The sequence below is a fragment of the Hyperoodon ampullatus genome (genome assembly GCF_949752795.1).
Source record: "Hyperoodon ampullatus genome assembly, chromosome: 10".
NCBI classification, from domain to species: domain Eukaryota; kingdom Metazoa; phylum Chordata; class Mammalia; order Artiodactyla; family Ziphiidae; genus Hyperoodon; species Hyperoodon ampullatus.
Window position 1 is genome coordinate 62,475,783 of NC_136923.1, and position 19,021 is coordinate 62,494,803.

Here is a 19,021-nt window from a genome sequence, read left to right on the forward strand (position 1 = left end):
TCCTGAGTAAAGATAATAGTTGCTTCAGCTCATCGTTGGCCATGGGGAAACAGAAGAAATGGGGCTATAAGACCCTCTTCTCCCTTGAAGACAGTCTTGGGGCAGCTCATGCACCCCTGGAATCAGGTACTTCGGTCTCCCTGGGTTCGTGGGCAATTCGCAGATGAGCAGTTTTGGCAGAACTGCTGCCTCGGCAAGGTCAGGATGGGGAACTGGAGGAGAGACCGGTGACCCTGTGCCGTCTCTCAGTGCCTGATCCCCTCCTGTGCCCACCACTTCCTCTGTGACGTTCCACCAACCGTCTAATTTCCTTCTTTCCTGAGAAAACAGAATCATGAGCAAGAACCCCCTCCCTTTTTATCTGGTCACCTCTCCTTACTTTTCGTGGAGTGTTTGGGGTGGAAGCCAAGTCTGGACGGGTTGAGGAGTAAAGATAATAAAGATTATAAAACACAGAATGTTTTTTTTTCCAGTTGCTTTACTGAGAAGAGAGTTGGTGCTAAGTACAGAGGAAACTGGGTTTATGAGGGTTATTTGTTTTTATTTATTTTAGGATGGAAGAGCCTTGGGCATCTTATATACTCAGAGCAAAAGACCCAGGTGAGGGGAGGGTCACTGATAGTGAGACACCGCCCCCCCTCCCCCCACCAGGAGGCGGAGGATTCACAGGAGGGAAGCAGGTCAGGAGGAAGCAAAGGTCAAGGGTGACAGGGTGAGACAGTGAGGGGGCTCTTATGTGTGTCACTGTTTTCTCTGTAAAGAAGATGAAAAAGTGATGCCAGGTGTGGAAAGAAGGGTGGGTGGGGTACGAGCTTCAGGCATTTCGTGAAGAGTTGGCAGAGATGCTGTGAGGGATAGAAAAACCGGCTGTTTAGGACACTGAGAAGAAAAGGCAAGTTTCCTGGAGCCCCCGGCTGAGATCAGAGCTGGGATTCGTGGAGGCAGTGGTCCACGTGGTGGTATGGTTTCCTCTAGTTCAGGTGTATACTCAGGGCAGGGGTGGAGAAGACATACCGCTGCCTGGATCAGGGTTGAGGGTTGGCTGGTGTTTGCAAGGTGAGGACGGGGTGAGGGAGTTGAGGATGGTGGTTGAAGTGATGGATCATGTGGTGCAAACCGAATGGAGAAGGAGGTAAAGAGAGCCGAGGGCTCAGAGATGGGGCAGAATCAGGCCAGTGGAGGAATGTGAGATGTTGCTGAGCCTGGTGGTTGGTCCAGCTGGAGTTAAGGAATGAAAGTACTGGAAGAGTGGACATTGCTATCAGAAGGTACAGACCTGAAGTGGACTAGGTCGGGTTCAATGTGACAGGATCCAGACTGTGGCCACAGGTGTGTGTGACCGGCTGACATGGAGGGAAGACAAAGCCTTGTGAGGATGGGTCCCTGGATGCAGACGGGGACAGCCAGCCCGGTGTCAGACCGCTGGGGAGTGTGGGTCATCTTGAGGACAGGAAGAAGATGGTGGCACAAGAGTGACCTGCTGTGTGAAGGCAAGGTCTTTGTGCCCGTGGATAATGGTTTGAAAACTACCGGTTTTCACTGGGAGCATTAGAAACACATGCCCTGCCCGTGGGCCCGGTGGTGTCCAGGACTTGAGTTAACACAGTGCAGTGGGCGGGCCTGGGTTTCAGTAAAAAGCGGGGCAGGGTAATGACGCTGAGGCGGACTTGGTTTTCCGTGGAATAGATACTTCTGGAAAGTTGGGAGTGGAGGCAGTCTGGGCCTGGGAGATGAAGCAGAGATGAAACGTGGCCGGAGAGGCTCAGTGGGAGGAAGAACTTGCGCTTGGGGGGCAGCAGCAGTGACCCGGATGAGTGGCTTGAGGGCTTCCAGTTTCGAAAGGAACTTGGGTCTAAAGTTTCTTGTTTGTGTTAGATGTGAGCTGACAGATCGCTGGTGAGAGGCTTGAAGCAGCAAACACTGCTCATGAAGTTGTGGTGGGAGAAGCTGACATTTGTAGAGTTTTCTATCTGCCAGGCCCTGTGCTGAGATAATGCAGATTATCTTGTCTAAACTTTAGAACTGCTCCAGGAGGAAGATGTTATTATGGCATCATTTAAGTCTTAAAAATGAGGAGAATCTTTTCTTTGTTTTAATTGAAGGATAGTTAATTTACCATGTGGTGTTGGTTGTAGGTGTACAGCAAAGTGATTCAAGTATACATATATTTATATATATATTTTTAGATTCTTTTCCATTACAGGTTATTACAAGATGTTGAATAGAGTGCCCTGTGCGGTACAGTAGGTCCTTGTTCTTTATCTCTTTTGTATATAGTCGTGTGTATCTGTTAATCCCAATCTCCTAATTTATCCCTCCCCCGCTTTGCCCTTTGGTAACCATGTTTGTTTTCTATGCCTGCGAGTCTCTTTCTGTTTTGTAAATAAGTTCCTTTGTATCATTTCTTTTAGATTCCATATATAAGCTATATCATATATTTGTCTTTCCCTGTCTGACTTACTTCACTTAGTATGATAGTCTGTAGGTCCATCCATGTTGAGTAGCTCTGGGTCTTAATCCTCTTAGTGGTTGCAGTTGGGATTTGAATGCAGGCAGCAGGAACTGAAACCATCTCTGCTCTCTGTGTGCCTCCAGGATTCGAAGGGAGGAGCCTTGGTTACTTCCTGGAATCCCACCTGGCCTGCCCTTGATGGAAGAGTCAGGCTGTTTTGCTGAATGCACAGATTTTACATTAGGAGTCATGAGTGGCAACTGCAGACTTAACAACGTTGAGTGTTTGGTTTATTTTGCTTTTTAATTTTGTTTACACTGTATCATGAAAAGTTTGATAAACTCAGATAGGTAGTGGCTAGTGGTAACAGTATATCTAAAAATGCCTTGATTTCCCTATGGGGTTACTACTCAGTTAATTGGAAATCCCAGGAGAAGCTGAAAGACTTAACGTGATAGTGGTCTTCGATATGTTAAAGTTTGGTTCATAATATATTTGAAAATACCCTTTAAAACTATAGCTTCTGAGTCAGTGTATGCATGTGTAATGGTCTGATACGGTGTGTGTGAGAATAACGTGCTGAAATATGATTTGGGAACTTTCGGGAACTTATTTAATAAAATATATTATTTTCTCCTGGTTGATGTTTAGCCATATTCAGACCTCTAAACTCTTCTTCCTTAATATCTTTCCCTGGGTGTGCTGGGCAGCGCTGCAACTATTAAACTTACCCTGTGGTTGAAACGTTTTGGCAGCCCTTGTTAACAGGCAGTTACCTTTGTGACTGGACTGGCGTGGAACGTTCTTGACCCGGCAGAAACCTGTCCCCGCCTCTGCCCAGCTATCGCCCCTTTCTTCATATAGCTATAGATACCACCCACGTAGCTCCTGCATTCTTAGGGTTCCCAGAAGCAGCTGATTTTATATATATATATATATTTTTTAATTTTATTGAAGTATAGTTGATTAACAATGTTGTGTTCATTTCTGCTGTACAGCAAAGTGACTCAGTTATACATATATACATTTTTATATATATTCTTTTCCATTATGGTTTATCATAGGATATTAGATATAGTTCCCTGTGCTATTTATTATACAGTAGGACCTTGTTGCTTATATCCATCATATATATTCTAATTTGCATCTGCTAATCCCAAACTCCCAGTCCATCCTTCCCCCACCCACCTCCCCCTTCGCAACCACAAGTCCAAAAGCAGCTGATTTTATAATCTGTAAAGGCTCTTGTGAAATTTTACGTAGAGGTTCAACTTTTCATTTACAGTTTCCTAGATTCGTTTCTCTGAACCTTGTTTTCAGAGATTTCAATTGGTTTGAGGCAACAAATTTGAAAACTTTTATCTTTTACTCCTTTTACTAAGAGAATTGGGAGAATAATAAAGCCAAGTATTTGCTTCTCCCTTTGTCAAAAAAAAAAGAATAACCACAGCAATAAAATAGCCAACAAATTGAAAGTGTACTTACTGTGTGCCAGGCATTACTCTGTGTCCATGTTGTTGAATTTGCACAACACAGTGTAATGTCTGTTATCATCCTTGTTTTACAAGTGAGAGAACGATCTTAAAGCAGATAAGTAACTTGAACATATAGGTGGTAGAGCTGGGATTTGAACTCCTGGGATGTGCTGGAAAGGCTCGCCAGCATGATTTTAGGGCAGAATGTCAGTTGGAAGTTGGGCGATGTTTCTGCTCTTTTTTTCCCCATGTTTTAAAAAAAAGATTACCAAAGAGGAGAGGCGGGGGGAAGGATAAATTAGGAATTTGGGATTAATAGATATACACTACTATATATAAAAGAGATAACCAACAAGGACCTACCTTATAGCACAGGGAACTGTACTCACTATCTTATAATAATCTATAAGGGAAAAGAATCTGGAAAAGAATATATAAATATGTAACTGAATCACTTTGCTGTACACCTGAAACTAACACAGCCTTGTAAATCAACTATACTTCAATAAAATGAAAACAAAAACAAACAAAAAGAAATCCTTCCCATATATCCTATATAACATGTTCATGCACACAGTTCTTTCCTGTGCTGTGGAGATGAGCACAGATTCCTAGGAAAGATGACTAAATTGAGATACTCCTGCACTTTCAAATACTGGCCCTGTGTAGGGAGCCTTGCTCCGGCTGTGTCTGGGTGTGAGCTCCCTGGCACGGCTACCTCACCCAGTACCGGATGGAGAGAGGCGTGTGGGCCTACATCCCTTCCACGGGGTGCTGGCAGAGCTGGTAGGCCTAGGGTGGGCTTAACTGCCACGTGTTCCTGCCCCAGGTCCCTGGGTTGGCCTCTAGTCCTCTGGCTCCTGGGGCAGTGGTAGGAATAAAGGGCTTTCTGTTTGCACCTAGCATTGCCCAGTGTAAAAGGCTTTCTTTGTTTTATTTTATTTTTTTAAATGTTATTGAAGTATAGTTGATTGACAATGTCATGTTAATTTCTGCTGTAGAGCAAAGTGACTCAGTTATTATACATATATATTCTTTTTCATATTTTTTATTATGGTTTATCACAGGATATTGAATATAGTTCCCTGTGCTATACAGTAGGACCTTGTTGTTTTTCCATTCTATGTATAATAGTTTGCATCTGCTAATTCCAAACTCCCAGTCCATCCCTCCCCCACCCCCCCTCCCCTTGGTAACCACAAGTCTGTCCTCTGTGTCTTTGAGTCTGTTTCTGTTTCGTAGATAACTTCATTTGTGCCATATTTTAGACTCCACATATAAGTGATATCATATGGTACTTGTCTTTCTCTGTCTGACTTAATTCGCTTAGTATGATAATCTCTAGGTCCATCCATATTGCTGCAAATGGCATTATTTCATTCCTTTTTTACGGCTGAGTAATATTCCACTGTGTGTGTGTGTGTGTGTGTGTGTGTGTGTGTGTGTGTGCGTGCGTGCCACATCTTCTTTATCCATTCATCTTTCTAGACTAAGGGCTATCTTTGGTCTGGGTTTTCTACTTTCAGTTGCCTGACTGCCTGTTTGGACCTTTGCCTTCTGTGTTGTTTTTACAGTGTCTTAGCCTCTCAGAGTTTAGACTGAAAAGAGTCTTGAACATTATCTGCTTCTGCCTCCTTCTTCCTCATAGATGAGGCTGTTGACTCATGGATGTGAAATGACGCGTTCAAAGCTATGGGACTAGCAGCCAGGACTGGGGCCAGTGTCATGACTTCAGGGATTTTCTTTCTGGTGCAGGATGACTTGCCCCCGCTCTGTTTTGCTTCCCATCTGACCCCGGCTGGCCGCCTGTCCTCTTGATCCCCTGGCTTTGCTCCTGCACTGGCTGAGGGAACAGTTTGCTGGTGTTACTCCCAGTTTGGAAATCACTGTGTGACCCCTGCCGAAGTCACTTGGTGCCTCAATGTCATTATCAGCAGGTTAAGTAGGACCCTTATCAAAGGGCGACTTGCAGACGTAAATCGTGTGAACTGGGGGCCTGTTTTATTATCGTTTAGTGGAAGAGACCTTAAAAAATTAATGAAAATAAAGTATAGGGAAAATTATTTGATAAAAGTTTCCCATTGAGTAAGCTGAATGAGGATGCATGAGAAAATTAGAGAGACCTCAAGCCAAATTGTTATGTAATGTGGTTAATTGGAGAGGGTGCTGTTTTCCTTTTCTGTTCTTTACACAGAATACCTGTTGGATCAAGTTTTTCTCTGCAGGTAGTAACGTAGTTTAATTTTTAGGTTCTGCTTTGATCCATTTGAACTTGGAAAAACATGTGCTTAAGTTGTTTGAACAGATCTAATTCGTAAAGTGGAATGGAGAATTTTCAACACTGGGACATTTTGGAATGAAAAAAAATGAGATGCTTGGGTTAAATCCGACTTTTCCATCTGTTAACCTCTTTGAAACTCAGTTTCCCTATATGTAAAATGGGAAAAATATACTCCTCTTACAAGTGAGAGTTAGGAGGATTAAGTGAACCAGCACTTGTAAAGTGCTTGGCACATAGTAGGTTCTTAATCTGTGTTAGTTTCCTTCCTTCCTAATGGTTTAATGTTTTCTGTTCCGTTTAGATATCTGATATCCATGTTACTGGTGAGTCAGAAGACATGTCTGCAAAAGAGAGATTGTTACTGTGGACACAGCAGGCCACAGAGGGTTACGCGGGGATTCGGTGTGAAAATTTCACCACCTGCTGGAGAGACGGAAAACTATTTAATGCCATCATTCATAAATACAGGTATGGAATTGGTTGGGTTTTTTCCCCCTTTGACAAATCTGAGAAGTGTTTCTTTCATTTCCAAATTTTAAAATAACCTTTTATTATTAGACAAGCACTGAATGTGTATGGCAGAACATTAGAAATACAGACAAGTGAAAAAAAAATCACAGTTCCACTACCCAGAGATCGTCACTCAGATACGCAGAGCTATGGTGTGTCTTTGGATTTTGTCAGTGACTTAGTGGAGAGTAAGCGCTGATGCGTAGAATCTGTAGGTGGAGGACCAAGATTGTGTATGCAGAGAGCTGATGATTAGTGAGGTCAAGGTTCAGACTAAGCCTCACAAGTTTCCATGTCATAGCCTCCTCATCTAGTTACTCTAGTGAGTAGCTGGGTTTAACGATGGCCAACTTCGGGGTGGTAAACAGTTTCCCGGTGAGAATTGTGAACCCCAAGATCTGAGTTAACACTGACATAGCACCTACTAAGTGCCAGGTGCTGTCCTAAGCAGTTTACATATGTTCATTCACTCAGGCCACACAGCATCCCTAAGGGAATCTTGTCCTCCCTGAGTTAACAGACAGAAACTGAGACCAGAGTAAATACTTGCTTCAGGTCACAAAACCATGAGTGTCGGGCTTGATATTCAAACCCAGGTACTTGCCTGTTGAGTCCAGACTCCTATTGCCTTATAAGGAATGAAATCCCTGGAAATTCTTTACTGAAAATGATGTATTGATCTCCGTTATTTTTCTTAGTTTTGCAAGGATTATATCATGTCGTTAAAGAACTGAATATCTTCCTAAATAGAGTAGCTCACTAAACTGACAAACTTATTTGATTGCAATAAAAATATTAGGCAGAATAGTTCATATTTTGATAACTTTCTGCATGTGAGACATTCTGTTAAATGCTTTCCTTATGTTATCTCACTCATCTCCCAGAGTCCTATAAAGCAGGAGCTGCTGTCACCCACTTTTATAGATGGGCAACTTCAGGTTAGCCAGGGTCACACTGCCACCAGGTTGCAGAGCTAGGTTCTCACCCAGTCTGTTTGCCTGGAACCCCATCTCTCCCTTTCTCTTTCTTCCTTTCCTTTCTCTCCCCTTTCTCCCCTCTCTTTTTTATTTTGGAGACTTTGACATCTACAGAACTGTACTGAGTCTCCCATGGGTCCACACCCAAGAGTCCCCTTTAAATGCTGTCATAGTCTGCTTCCTTTACAGGACAACATTTCAGTAGAGGTAGGTGTAGATTGCTGAGTTAAAAAGAAAATCCTGTGCTTGCCCAGAGTAAAGTGCCAGCTCTCCTTGAGGGACACAGTGCCAAGAGGGTTTCATGGTCACAGACAGTGTGATGATCACACTGTGTCCCATGTGACTTAGAACACAGGCCGTCGGAAGTCTCACCTGTTCTGTACCGGGGGTGGAAAGGTCTTCTTAGCCTTTGAATGACAGTATTTGGATTGTTACACCAAAGGATGTGTGTCACGATGCATTTTGAGGGTGTGCTCTGCTCTCTGAAGTTTTTTAGCTTAGAAGCAAAACATTTAGAAGCCAGCTATTCTTCTAAAATAATTGACTTTTAAAAACAACTGGTCTCCAGGCATTGTCTCTTCAATACTTAGGAAGGATTATGAGTACCAATTGGTATATACCTGCTGTGCGTTTTTATACTTAAATAAGTCACTGCTGTGTCAAAGATCCTAAAATTTCCTGTTTAATGTTACAGAGCTCACGTTGTTTTAGGAGAAGATTTGGATCTTGTGAAAGTGATTTGTTTTGAACTTTTATTTTGACAGAGTGATCATTTTAGAACATTGCTTAGCTTTAACTTTTTTTTTTAATGGAAGTATAGTTGATTAACAATGTTGTGTTAGTTTTAGGTGTACAGAAAAGTGATTCAGCTGCATATGTATCTATTCTTTTTCAGATTCTTTTCCCTTATAGGTTATTATGAAGTATTGTGTAGAGTTCTGTGTACTGTCTATTTGTATATAGTAGTATGTTAGCTTTAACTTTGAACTTGGATTTCCTAGTGTGCTTTGTTTTCCCTTGTTGGAGTTCATGGTAAAAATACTGAATATCAGGTTTAAATACTTCGAAGATTTCTTTGTTGCTGAAGTTTTGTTAAGTTACCCTATGCCTAGAATTACTGTGGTTTCTTTTACTAGAAGAAATCTTTCATCTGTAGAACTGTATTTTTTGTAAGTCCTTGGGCCTTTCTTTTTACTTAAAAAACAAATGAGTACTTTTTTTTCCTAGTATGTGTAAGAATTAAGTAGGTGGCATTGAGCTCCACATGGTTTTCTTTGTTGACAGCCTTGATTTACTCTAGAAACAAAGGAGACAAAGTTATGAACAATTATGAAATCACTGTTAGCGGATTTTTGGCTATTGGGCAGTACTAATCACATTTAGAGAGTAGTGTTTTACTTAACAGTTGTCTTTACGTAATAATTATTCTCTTAAATTTTGTGATGTATTTATTTGGATTCACTCTGGAAACATACCCACTTCATTGGGCTTTTTGGATTTTTTCAGATAAGAAATTTTATTATTTATATGAATTTTACTTGACTTCCGTAATAAAAATCCTCTGAGGTGGCACATGGGTTTGGTTTCTACTCAGATGCCAAGTCTAACCATATAGGATACTTAATTGAGAAGGCCCTTAAGAGGGAAGGAGGGCTTCACAGGAAACAACCTCGTGATTGGGGCAGTGAATGGAAAGAGGGTTATGGTTCCCTGATGTGACAAGGTCACCTGCAGTAGATAGAATGCGAGAGATTTCTCTAGAGATGAGAAGGAAAATAGTGTTTATCATTTAAGAATAAACCAGTATTATTTGTAATAACTGATTTAGTAAGTTTTTTGTGTACAGTTGTCCCCTGGTATCTGCCGGGGGGATTGGCTTTAGGACCCCCACAGATAACAAAATCTGTGGATGCTCAAGTCCCCTACATAGCATGGTGTAGTGTTTGCATATAACCTCATACATCCTCCATATACTTTAAATCATCTCTAGGTTACTTCTAATACCTAATACAATGGAAATGCTGTGTACATAGTTGCCAGCACACGGCAAATTCAAGTTTTGCTTTTTGGAACTTTCTGGAGTTTTTTTTCAAATCTTTTTGATCCGTGGTTAGTTGAATTTGAGGATGCGGAAACCGTAGATACAGAGGGCCAACTGCACTTAGTATCTTCTAAGATTTAGAATTAAGATCTGAAATGGGAAGGTAATAGCATCCTTCAGATTCTGTATTGATGTGAGTACTGTCAACAGTTGTGAATCAAGCACATTAATTTGGATTGTCTAGCATATTTCTATTAGTGTCCCCCCCCATAGATTATGACTTTTGAAAGTGGAGAGTGTGTTTGTTAACCCCAGTAAACAGCACTTTACTAACAGTTTACTAACTTTTATTCTAAAAGTTCCATAGAAGCTTAATTTTCTAAAATTCTGTTTTTCGAAAGAACTATTATATGACTTAAAAATGAAGAGAAATTTTCATAAGACTGATTTATAGATGTTACACACTAAGAATGTTCCATGGAGGTGAAAAGAAAGTAACTGTCACATAGCAGGTACCCAGGAAATAGATGCAGGATGTTGACCAGGTATTAATTCCTGTCCTGCCTCTTTTTAACATATGGTAGCTTTTAAAATTATCACAGTCCAGTCCGGGAAGATCCCACATGCCGCGGAGCAGCTGGGCCCGTGAGCCATGGCCGCTGAGCCTGTGTATCCGGAGCCTGTGCTCCGCAACGGGAGAGGCCACAGCAGTGAGAGGCCCGGGTACTGCAAAAAAAAAAAAAAAAAAAAAATATTATCACAGTCCTGTGAAATAGATGGCACTATTTCCATTGTTATCAATTTGTTATCAAATTGTTAAATTATTAAACTGAGGCTCAAAGAGTAACTCATATGCTCCATATCACATACACTTTTAAATAATGGAGGTGATTGCTCTGGATTCTCAAGTCCTCGTATACGTCTGTGTAAATACTTAGGTAATTTCCTGTAGGCAGACTACATATCAAGAAATGGAACTTTTGGCCAGAGAAGCTGTGGTAGTGCATCCTTGAAGACTAATGATATTCAGCAGAGACGTGAAAATTCTTGATGGATTTAAGAAATTGTTACCTGAAAACTGGGTTTGCCTTTTGGTGGGCGTCCAGCCAAAAGACACAACCAAACCAAAGATCGGGAAGGATTTATTTTACTTGCAGCAAGTAAGGAGAACACTGAAGATCTTTCCAGAAGCAGTGTCTCCACAAACAGCAAAATTGGGGAAGTTTTAAGCTAACAGTACATGCATATTCATGAAGGGGCTTGGGTGGTGGACAGAGCCCAAGCTTTAGTTGATTGAAGTCACAAGGGTCAGAAAAGGTCACCATCGTCATCTCTGAGGTTCTAGTTTATCTGGTGGTTGAGCATTTCAGGCTCATTGAAACAGAACTGGGAATCTTTACAACTGATATATTATCTTTGCTATTGTTACTTCTCTTGCCTGATAACAGGCAATGTTTCTGCTTTCTTTTGTTCCATTAAGATAATTAATTACTGAGATCTGTTCAAGGGCAAGCACTGTGGCCAGGCTTAGATCACAAGATGGCTTAGACCAAAAATGGCTCCTCTTATATCAGGAAAGCCGTGCCTGGTTCTCTTTCTCCGGGGACCCCCTACCCTATCTGCTTACAAGATGACCAAATGAGTAGTATCATACATAACTGCCAGCTAAGATCTTGGTCCCTTGTAAGAAATAAATGAGGACAGCATTAACTGTTTAACTTAGAATCAGCCATCTCTGAAAATAGCATCACCAACAACTGTAATGTAGTGAGGAAAGTTGTAGATAATAAGAGAACATTAAAATACTTAGTACCAGTAAGAGGAAAATCACAAATGGACTATTCTGTAGTTTTAGTGTGTCATGTTATCCTACAGAGGGTGGATAGCCTGGATTGTGCGATGGATAGTGATGCTGAAAACTCAGCCTCTGTGCACCGGTGCCAAACTGAATCTCAGAGACAGGGTTTTGGGTAGGGTAGGAAAGGATAGCTTTATTGCTCTGCCAGGTAGAGGGCGCCAGAGCGGGCTTGTGCCCCTCAAAACTGCATGTCCCATCCCAGGAGGATTTGGTGAGGAGTTTTATAGCAGTGGTACAAGGGTGGGGTTGCTGATAAGATTAGGGTGTGTGCAGGGCCTGCACTCCTTTAATCTGGGCTCAGGTGATCTCCTAATCTTGATGAGCTTCTCTGGTTCCTTTAATCTGGCCTCAGAGTCCAAGAATGCTGACATCTTCCATTTATTGGGGGTTTTAGTTCTGTAAAGAGCTCAAAGATATTGATATGTGTATCCCTTGAGGCACAACCAGGACCCTGCCCCAGGGCTGGTCCTCTCTTGTCTCTGCATCCCCCTCCCTTCCCTGATTGGCAGCTGTTCGAATCTGCCCTTTAGGACTTAGGGAAGATCATGGAGGCTGGAGTCTGTTCCCTACAGACAAGAGACATGGGACAGAAAAGCTTCCATGCTCAGGAGCCCCACCCACAGGGTCCTGCTCGGTTTCAATAGTAAGGATGATAAAGTAATATGATTTAGTAGAAGAGATTACGAGGCATGGTTCTGTGGGTTCTATTTAAATAGGCCACTGATAAATACATTGTTTTTATATTACTTCTGTCTTAGGAAATTCTGTTCCTAATTCCTTCTAGGCACGTTCATTTGTTATATTCAGTTTTCCATGCAAAGGGTTCAAATAATAAAAATACCACATATCTATACTAGTTTCTGCTTGTTTTGTTTATAAAATTTAAATTTTCTTTAAAGCGTATTAAAACCTTTTCACCAAAAACCACAACTGGTGAGACATCTTAGGTAAATAAGCCTCACTGTTGCCCCTCACCTTACTTTTCATTTGAAAGAATAACAAAGCAGACTTGGATTTGATGGACTTAGATGACAAGGATGTCACAAGAGCATTTGGTGAGTAAGGAGCTTAAAAGCGAGAGAGGATGAAGTAGAATTAACTGAGAACCAATAGCCAGGGGATTCTAGGAGTATCCTCTAGACACCAGTCGATGGGTAAGTCACCAGGAGTTAAGACACACACAGAGGAGTGAAATTCCTGACAGTAGCACACGTTTTTTAGAGGCAGGTGATAACAGTAGAGGGTTCACCTGAGACTTCTGTGCTCTCAAGTATGCTCGTACACACCGGAAAATGGGCTTTTTCCTTTCTGAGAAATAAAGCTCTGATTTCCAGCTTGAACTCAGCCCCCAACTTGTCTGACTTTATCAGTCCCTACCCTGGAGCACTGATGGAAGCCAAGTTCCAACTCAGCAGCGCCCAGCATCACTCAGCGTGAAAACATTTCTGTCCGACAGGCAGAGACAAGAATGGGCACCCATGGGCCAGAACAAAGAGCACAGACTGTGCAGCGGGGCCAGGCGAGCCTCAGGTGGCCACACGTCAAGTTACTAATAAGTATGTCAGGACTGAAATGCTGGGGGTGTTTTGTAGAGAAATTATTTCAGCTCACTAGTTTCTGCTTGTCCCCTTCTTGTTCTTAAATTATCGCATTCATTTATTTAACTCTCCTTTTCAAGCCCCTGGCATCCTTTTCACAAGCCTGTTTTAAATCTATTACCCAAGTAAGACAACGTTTTTGGAACAGGTTGTGTTTTAGAAGCATGCCATATAAATATTTTCTAATTAGGCAGCCAGGAATTTTTCACTTTTCTGAGTGTGCAGTTGGGTAGCAGTGATTTTGTTCATTGTCTTCATTTGGAATTAGAATTTAATGGGACCATCCTAATAGCATTCTATTAAATCTTTAAAGACGCTGTAATTGGGAAGGTTAGGCTGTGAGGCCATTGTCAGAGTCATCTTCTTTAATAGAACCTGGAGGCTGTGATTCAGCCTCATACCTGGATTCAGTCACACCTTACAAGCTATACTGGATTGGACTGGTTTAATACTGGGAGGAGGCCCTTTAGGGTTTGAAATGTTCCCATAGGAAGTTGGATTAGTGTTGACTAGGGATTTTTTCTCTCTCAGAACCTGGTCTGCCCTCAGGCTGCAGAACCCAGAGGTACGAGGGTGTGTGTGTGTGTGTGTGTGTACACAGGTAAGGTTTGTATGGCCATGAGCTAGACACAGACAGAGCCTTGATGGTTGTTCATTTTTAAAAAAGTCACAGGGCTTCTCTGGTGGCGCGGTGGTTGGGAGGCCGCCTGCCGATGCAGGGGACACGGGTTCGTGCCCTGGTCCGGGAGGATCCCACATGCTGCGGAGCGGCTGGGCCCGTGAGCCATGGCCGCTGAGCCTGCGGGTCCGGAGCCTGTGCTCCGCCCGGGAGAGGCCACAACAGTGAGAGGCCTGCGTACCGCAAAAAAAAAAAAAAAAAAAAAAAAAAAAAAAAAAAAAAGTCACAAACATTTCAGTTTGTGAGGCAAAATCAAATTGATTATTTACCTTACCAAATAAACTTAAAACACTTGAACTGTGAGGGCATATGTGGGTGACTTGTAAACATTATCACATTTTAAAATCCATAGGGAGCTCAGGTGCATGGCTGGTAATGCATCTGTATCCACGAGAGGCGTGTGAGTTAGTGTTCATATCCGTTGACTGTTTTTAGTATCTTCTGTGTATTTTTTCTGTGTATTTAGAATACCAGCGGGGAGGGAGGCCGGTGTCTTGAGATAACAGATGAGAATGTGCCTGTCACGCCAGATTTAGGAAGCATGTAATAAATGTCAGTTTCCTTCCCTCCCTCCAGGCTGCTGCTGACCCACTAATAACAGGGCTGTGGCTAGGAGGCTCAGGAGAAGATGGGCTTTGATTAAAGACTCCCCTTACTGCGAACCTGATGCATTCTTCCTTCATCAGCTTCCCCTCAGCATTCTCTGACCTTCTCCTACCCTGAGATTTCTCCTGCAGTGCAGGACCAGTGGCTGTGTGCTCTTCATCTCTTGTTCTCTGATAGGTCCCTCTGTTTTGTTGCAGCACCTCGTTTATTTTGGCTCATTGATAGATTCATATTCTCATGTTATTCTCTGAAAGAAGTAGTTTAATATTTTCTCCCAGAGTAAATAAGTTGATTCATCCCACACACACACCCCTTTTCTTTGTGGGGGAGGGTGGTATCTAGCCCCTAGATTTACTTACAGTTTACTCTCTCTCTACAATTTAAGGTCACTTAAACATAGGAACTGAAGGAGTTACTCTGTCAAAACCAATACTATTCTCTGTGTTTAGTAAAGTCTGTGAGGCTGTTATGGGGTTAATTGTTCTTTGTGAAGAAGTGAGAGTTATAATTCATTACATATCTTCTAATGTCTCGCGTTAGATTCTAATCTTGAGGTCCTAACAAAGCTTGCTGTGAATTATAGTGTTTCTTTTCTTTTTTTTTAAATTTCTTTTTTATACTGGACTGGAGCATAGTTGATTAACAGTGTTGTGTTAGTTTCAGGTGTACAGCAAAGTGATTCAGTTACACATATACATGTTTCTGTTCTTTATAGTGTTTCTCATTCTTTGCTTTCTGCCTTGTTGGTAGGAGAGAGTCACTTTGTAGGAAAAAAAAAGAAGAATATTGGAAGTAAATTCATTCATCTCCTTTTGAGAAAAGGGAGAGTTACTTTTATAGCTTGTTGCTACCTTGGAGCTCTTGGCTTTGTTTCTTCAACAATATGTACCCAAATATGAGCATAAAGGACTGTCTACACCCAGTTACACAACTGTGGGTGGGTCTCCTGCACATTTGTAGTTATTTGCTGGGGGAAGGGAAGGACCATATTACAGGTCTTTTTTTTTTTCCCTCTTGCGGGGAAGGGGCCGAGGTGAGATGCTTTTTCCCACCAATAAGAACAGTAAGAATATGCTAAGCCTGAACACGATTTAGTCCAAACAGTCATCTTCAGGAATTTGTCATGGTGACTGTCCTGCCATCATAGACTAAGTGAGGCATCGTTAATGCATGTTTGTGTTGTGTGATGTATCTGAGAACGGATGGAAGTGACACGGGTGGCTTCGTACATCTGTGTGTGAGTTGGTGTGCTGTGTGCTGAGCACAGAGGTTGGGCTAAGACTGATGTCTAGGTGAATGGAGTGAGTTTCTCCCTCCTTCCCTCCCTCCCCCCTTCCTTCCTTCCTTCCTTCCCTCCCTCCCTCCCCTTCTCTCCCTCCTTCTTTCCTTCCTTCCTTCCCTCCCTCCCTCTTCCCTCCCTCCTTCCTTCCCTCCTTCCCTCCCTCCCTCCCCCTTCCCCCCTCTCCCTTCCTTCCTTCCTTCCCTCCCTCCCTCCCCCTTCCCCCTCCCCCTTCCCCCCTCCCCCTTCCTTCCTTCCTTCCTTCCTTCCCCCCTCCCTTCCCCTTCCCTCCCTCCTTCCTTCCCTCCTTCCCTCCCTCCCTCCCCCTTCCCTCCCTCCCTCCCTCCCCCTTCCCTCCCTCCCTTCCTCCCCCTTCCCTCCCTCCCTCCCTCCCCCTTCCCTCCCTCCCTTCCTCCCCCTTCCCTCCCTCCCTCCCTCCCCCTTCTCTCCCTCCTTCCTTCCCTCCCTCCCTCCCTCCCCCTTCCCTCCCTCCCTTCCTCCCCTTCCCTCCCTCCCTTCCTCCCCCTTCCCTCCCTCCCTCCCTCCCCCTTCCCTCCCTCCTTCCTTCCCTCCTTCCTTCCTTCCTTCCCTCCTTTCCTCCCTCCCTGCATCCCTTTCAGCTCCTTCCATTCTGCTGAGTACACACCAGTTTCCCAGCAAAGCCTGACCTGTCTGAGCCCAGCTCTCTGCTTGTTCTGTGCCTGTACCCAGCAAATGAAGCACAGTGGAGAAAGTGCAACTTCAGGGTGGATTCCCAGCCTCATGGTTCTGCCCAGCCGTCTCTTCTATACATGTTAACTCACCCCTTCTTTCCCTCACACCCTCTGTCCTTCCTCACTCCTGCTTTCAGAAGATTTTGAGGCCAGAAGGTGGAAAGTCTTTATTTTGGCTCCCAAAGATACAAGCCTACCTTCCTCTACATCCATCTCGCCATCTTTTCCCCGGTTTGATGGGCGTCCTGCCTCCACCTGTCCAGGGCTGTCCCCTCCTCCCCTGCTCTGGACCTCATCCCAACTGTTGCCTCAGAAACCTTCTTTCTCCTTCTAGTAAACTTTTCTCTCTCAACAGATCTTTCTCACTGGATTTTAAGCCCACTGAAGCCTCTTCATTAATAAAACAATTAAAAAAAACCCCTCTCTCAACCCCATGCTTTTATCCATCTACTGCCATAGACCATTTCTTTCCTTAAAGGGAAGACTTCTCAAAAAGAATTGTCCGCACCTTCTGTTTTCATTTCTTCACCCCATACTTATTCTTCAACCCACTTGAATCTGGCTTCTGGCCCCCAAATCCACCAAAACCACTTCTTCTAGGGTCATGAGTGATTTCAGGATAAATGTGGGTATCCAGTACACATTTTCCAGGCCTCATCTTATTTGTCAGCATTTGACCCTACTGACTGCAGGTATCTTTTCTTCACGAAATGCTCTTTTTCTTTTCTGGCCCCACCCTGCCCTGGTTTTCCTCCGTTTCCTGGACCGTTCCTGCTCAGGACCCTTTCCACACCCGGACTGTCTCACAGGCTGGTGGACATGGGAGTTCTTCAAGGTTGCCTGTCTGCCTTTCTCTTCTCTCTGTGTTGACTCTCGTCCGTACCTACACCCCTGGCTCTATGCATTTGACCTTCTGTCTCCCAGCCTGTCCACTTCTCCCCACTGCTGCCACGTTCCTTTGCAAGTCACCCTGACCTCTCCCTGGATTCTCTGGGAGTGCTTTCACCCTTTTACATTTCTTCTCTGTCTGACCTCAGAGCTGAAAGCTTAATCTCTTAATCCTCCTTAATGCATTTTAATAGTTTTCCGTAGTTCTTGGGAAAATGTTCAAAATCCCTTAAGAAGTTCATGAGATTCTGCATCATCTTGGGTCCTGCTATTCATCCAGCCTTGTCTCTCCCTGTGTCCCCCTGCTGCTTGCTGGCTTGTTGCCAGAGCACTGGTCCCCTTGTACACACGCTCCCTCTAACACAGTGCACGTGTGTGCTTTTGCCTCCTGCCTGGCACTCTTCCACCAGGTTTTCTCCTGGTTTCCCCCCAGCTCCCTTCAGAGCTCTGAGCTCTCCATACACAGAGTCCAATATTCTTTAAAAAAAATTTTAAATTTTGTTGAAGTATGGTTGATTTATAATGTTTTGTTAACTTCTGCTGTACAGCAAAGTGATTCAGTTATACATTATATATATTCTTTTCTATTTTGGTTTATCACAGGATACTGAATATAGTTCCCTGTGCTATACAATAGGACCTTGTTTATCCATCCTGTGTATACTAGTTTGCGTCGAAAAATGTGCAGAAGACCTAATTAGATATTTCTCCAAAGAAGACACACAGATGGCCAGTAGGCACGTGAAGACATGTTCAAAATTGCTAATTATTAGAGAAATGAAATCAGAGTCCTGTATTCTTATATATATATATATATATATTTTTTTTTTTTTGCGGTATGCGGGCCTGTCACTGTTGTGGCCTCTCCCGTTGCGGAGCACAGGCTCCGGACGCGCAGGCTCAGCGGCCATGGCTCACGGGCCCAGCTGCTCCGCAACATGTGGGATCTTCCTGGACTGGGGCATGAACCCGCGTACCCTGCATCAGCAGGCGAACCCTCAACCACTGCGCCACCAGGGAAGCCCTGGAGTCCTGTATTCTTAATGCCTTACTGCCAGGCACATAGTAGATGCTTATTAAATATTGAGTGAATGGATGAACTCCTAGTTTGTTGCCTGGGAAGGATTATTTATAATTAGCATACCAAAGCACCACATTCTGCTTCTCTGATTACATTGTGTTACATTGTTTGTATGCCCATAGATAACTTCTTAATAACTTCTGTACATTGCTCTGTATACTTAGTTCCCCAAGTACTTTCATATGGATCTTCTCTTGAGACTTTGGGCAAATCAGTGGGGTTTTTCAAACCATATGGTGCAGCAGCCCCCAACGCCCTCCCTCCACCCCGTACACATTTTTTGTAGACGGGAAGTGTGACACAGGTGTCTGGATGTGTGTTCAAAGTCAAAGCAAGTTAGGACTAAATCACAGGACACCTGAATCACAGCCCTTTGACTTTTTCCACCTCAGTATAGCCTTTTTCCACCTCAGTATAACCTTTTTCCCTCAAATATGTAAAAATCTGTCTTTAATAATTTTTGGAAACTTTAAAAAACTGTGGTAAAATATACAGTCAGCCCTCAGTATCCATAGGTAATGGGATCTGCAGATTCAACCAACCAGGGATCAAAAATACTACACGATCTGGGGCTGGTTGTATC

General features: G+C 43.2%; 1 protein-coding gene across 10 annotated transcripts in view; it reads left to right on the forward strand.

The window, feature by feature from the left end:
- The window catches only part of DST (dystonin), a gene marked incomplete at both ends in the record, with an annotated part of 487,217 nt that overhangs the window by 267,719 nt on the left and 200,477 nt on the right, over window positions 1-19,021 (forward strand). For all 10 annotated transcript variants that reach the window (XM_079713903.1, XM_079713907.1, XM_079713908.1 and 7 more), the window contains one exon: window positions 6,510-6,676. In XM_079713903.1, the coding sequence (XP_079570029.1) occupies window positions 6,510-6,676 (167 nt within the window). The remainder of the gene's footprint in view (window positions 1-6,509; window positions 6,677-19,021) is intronic.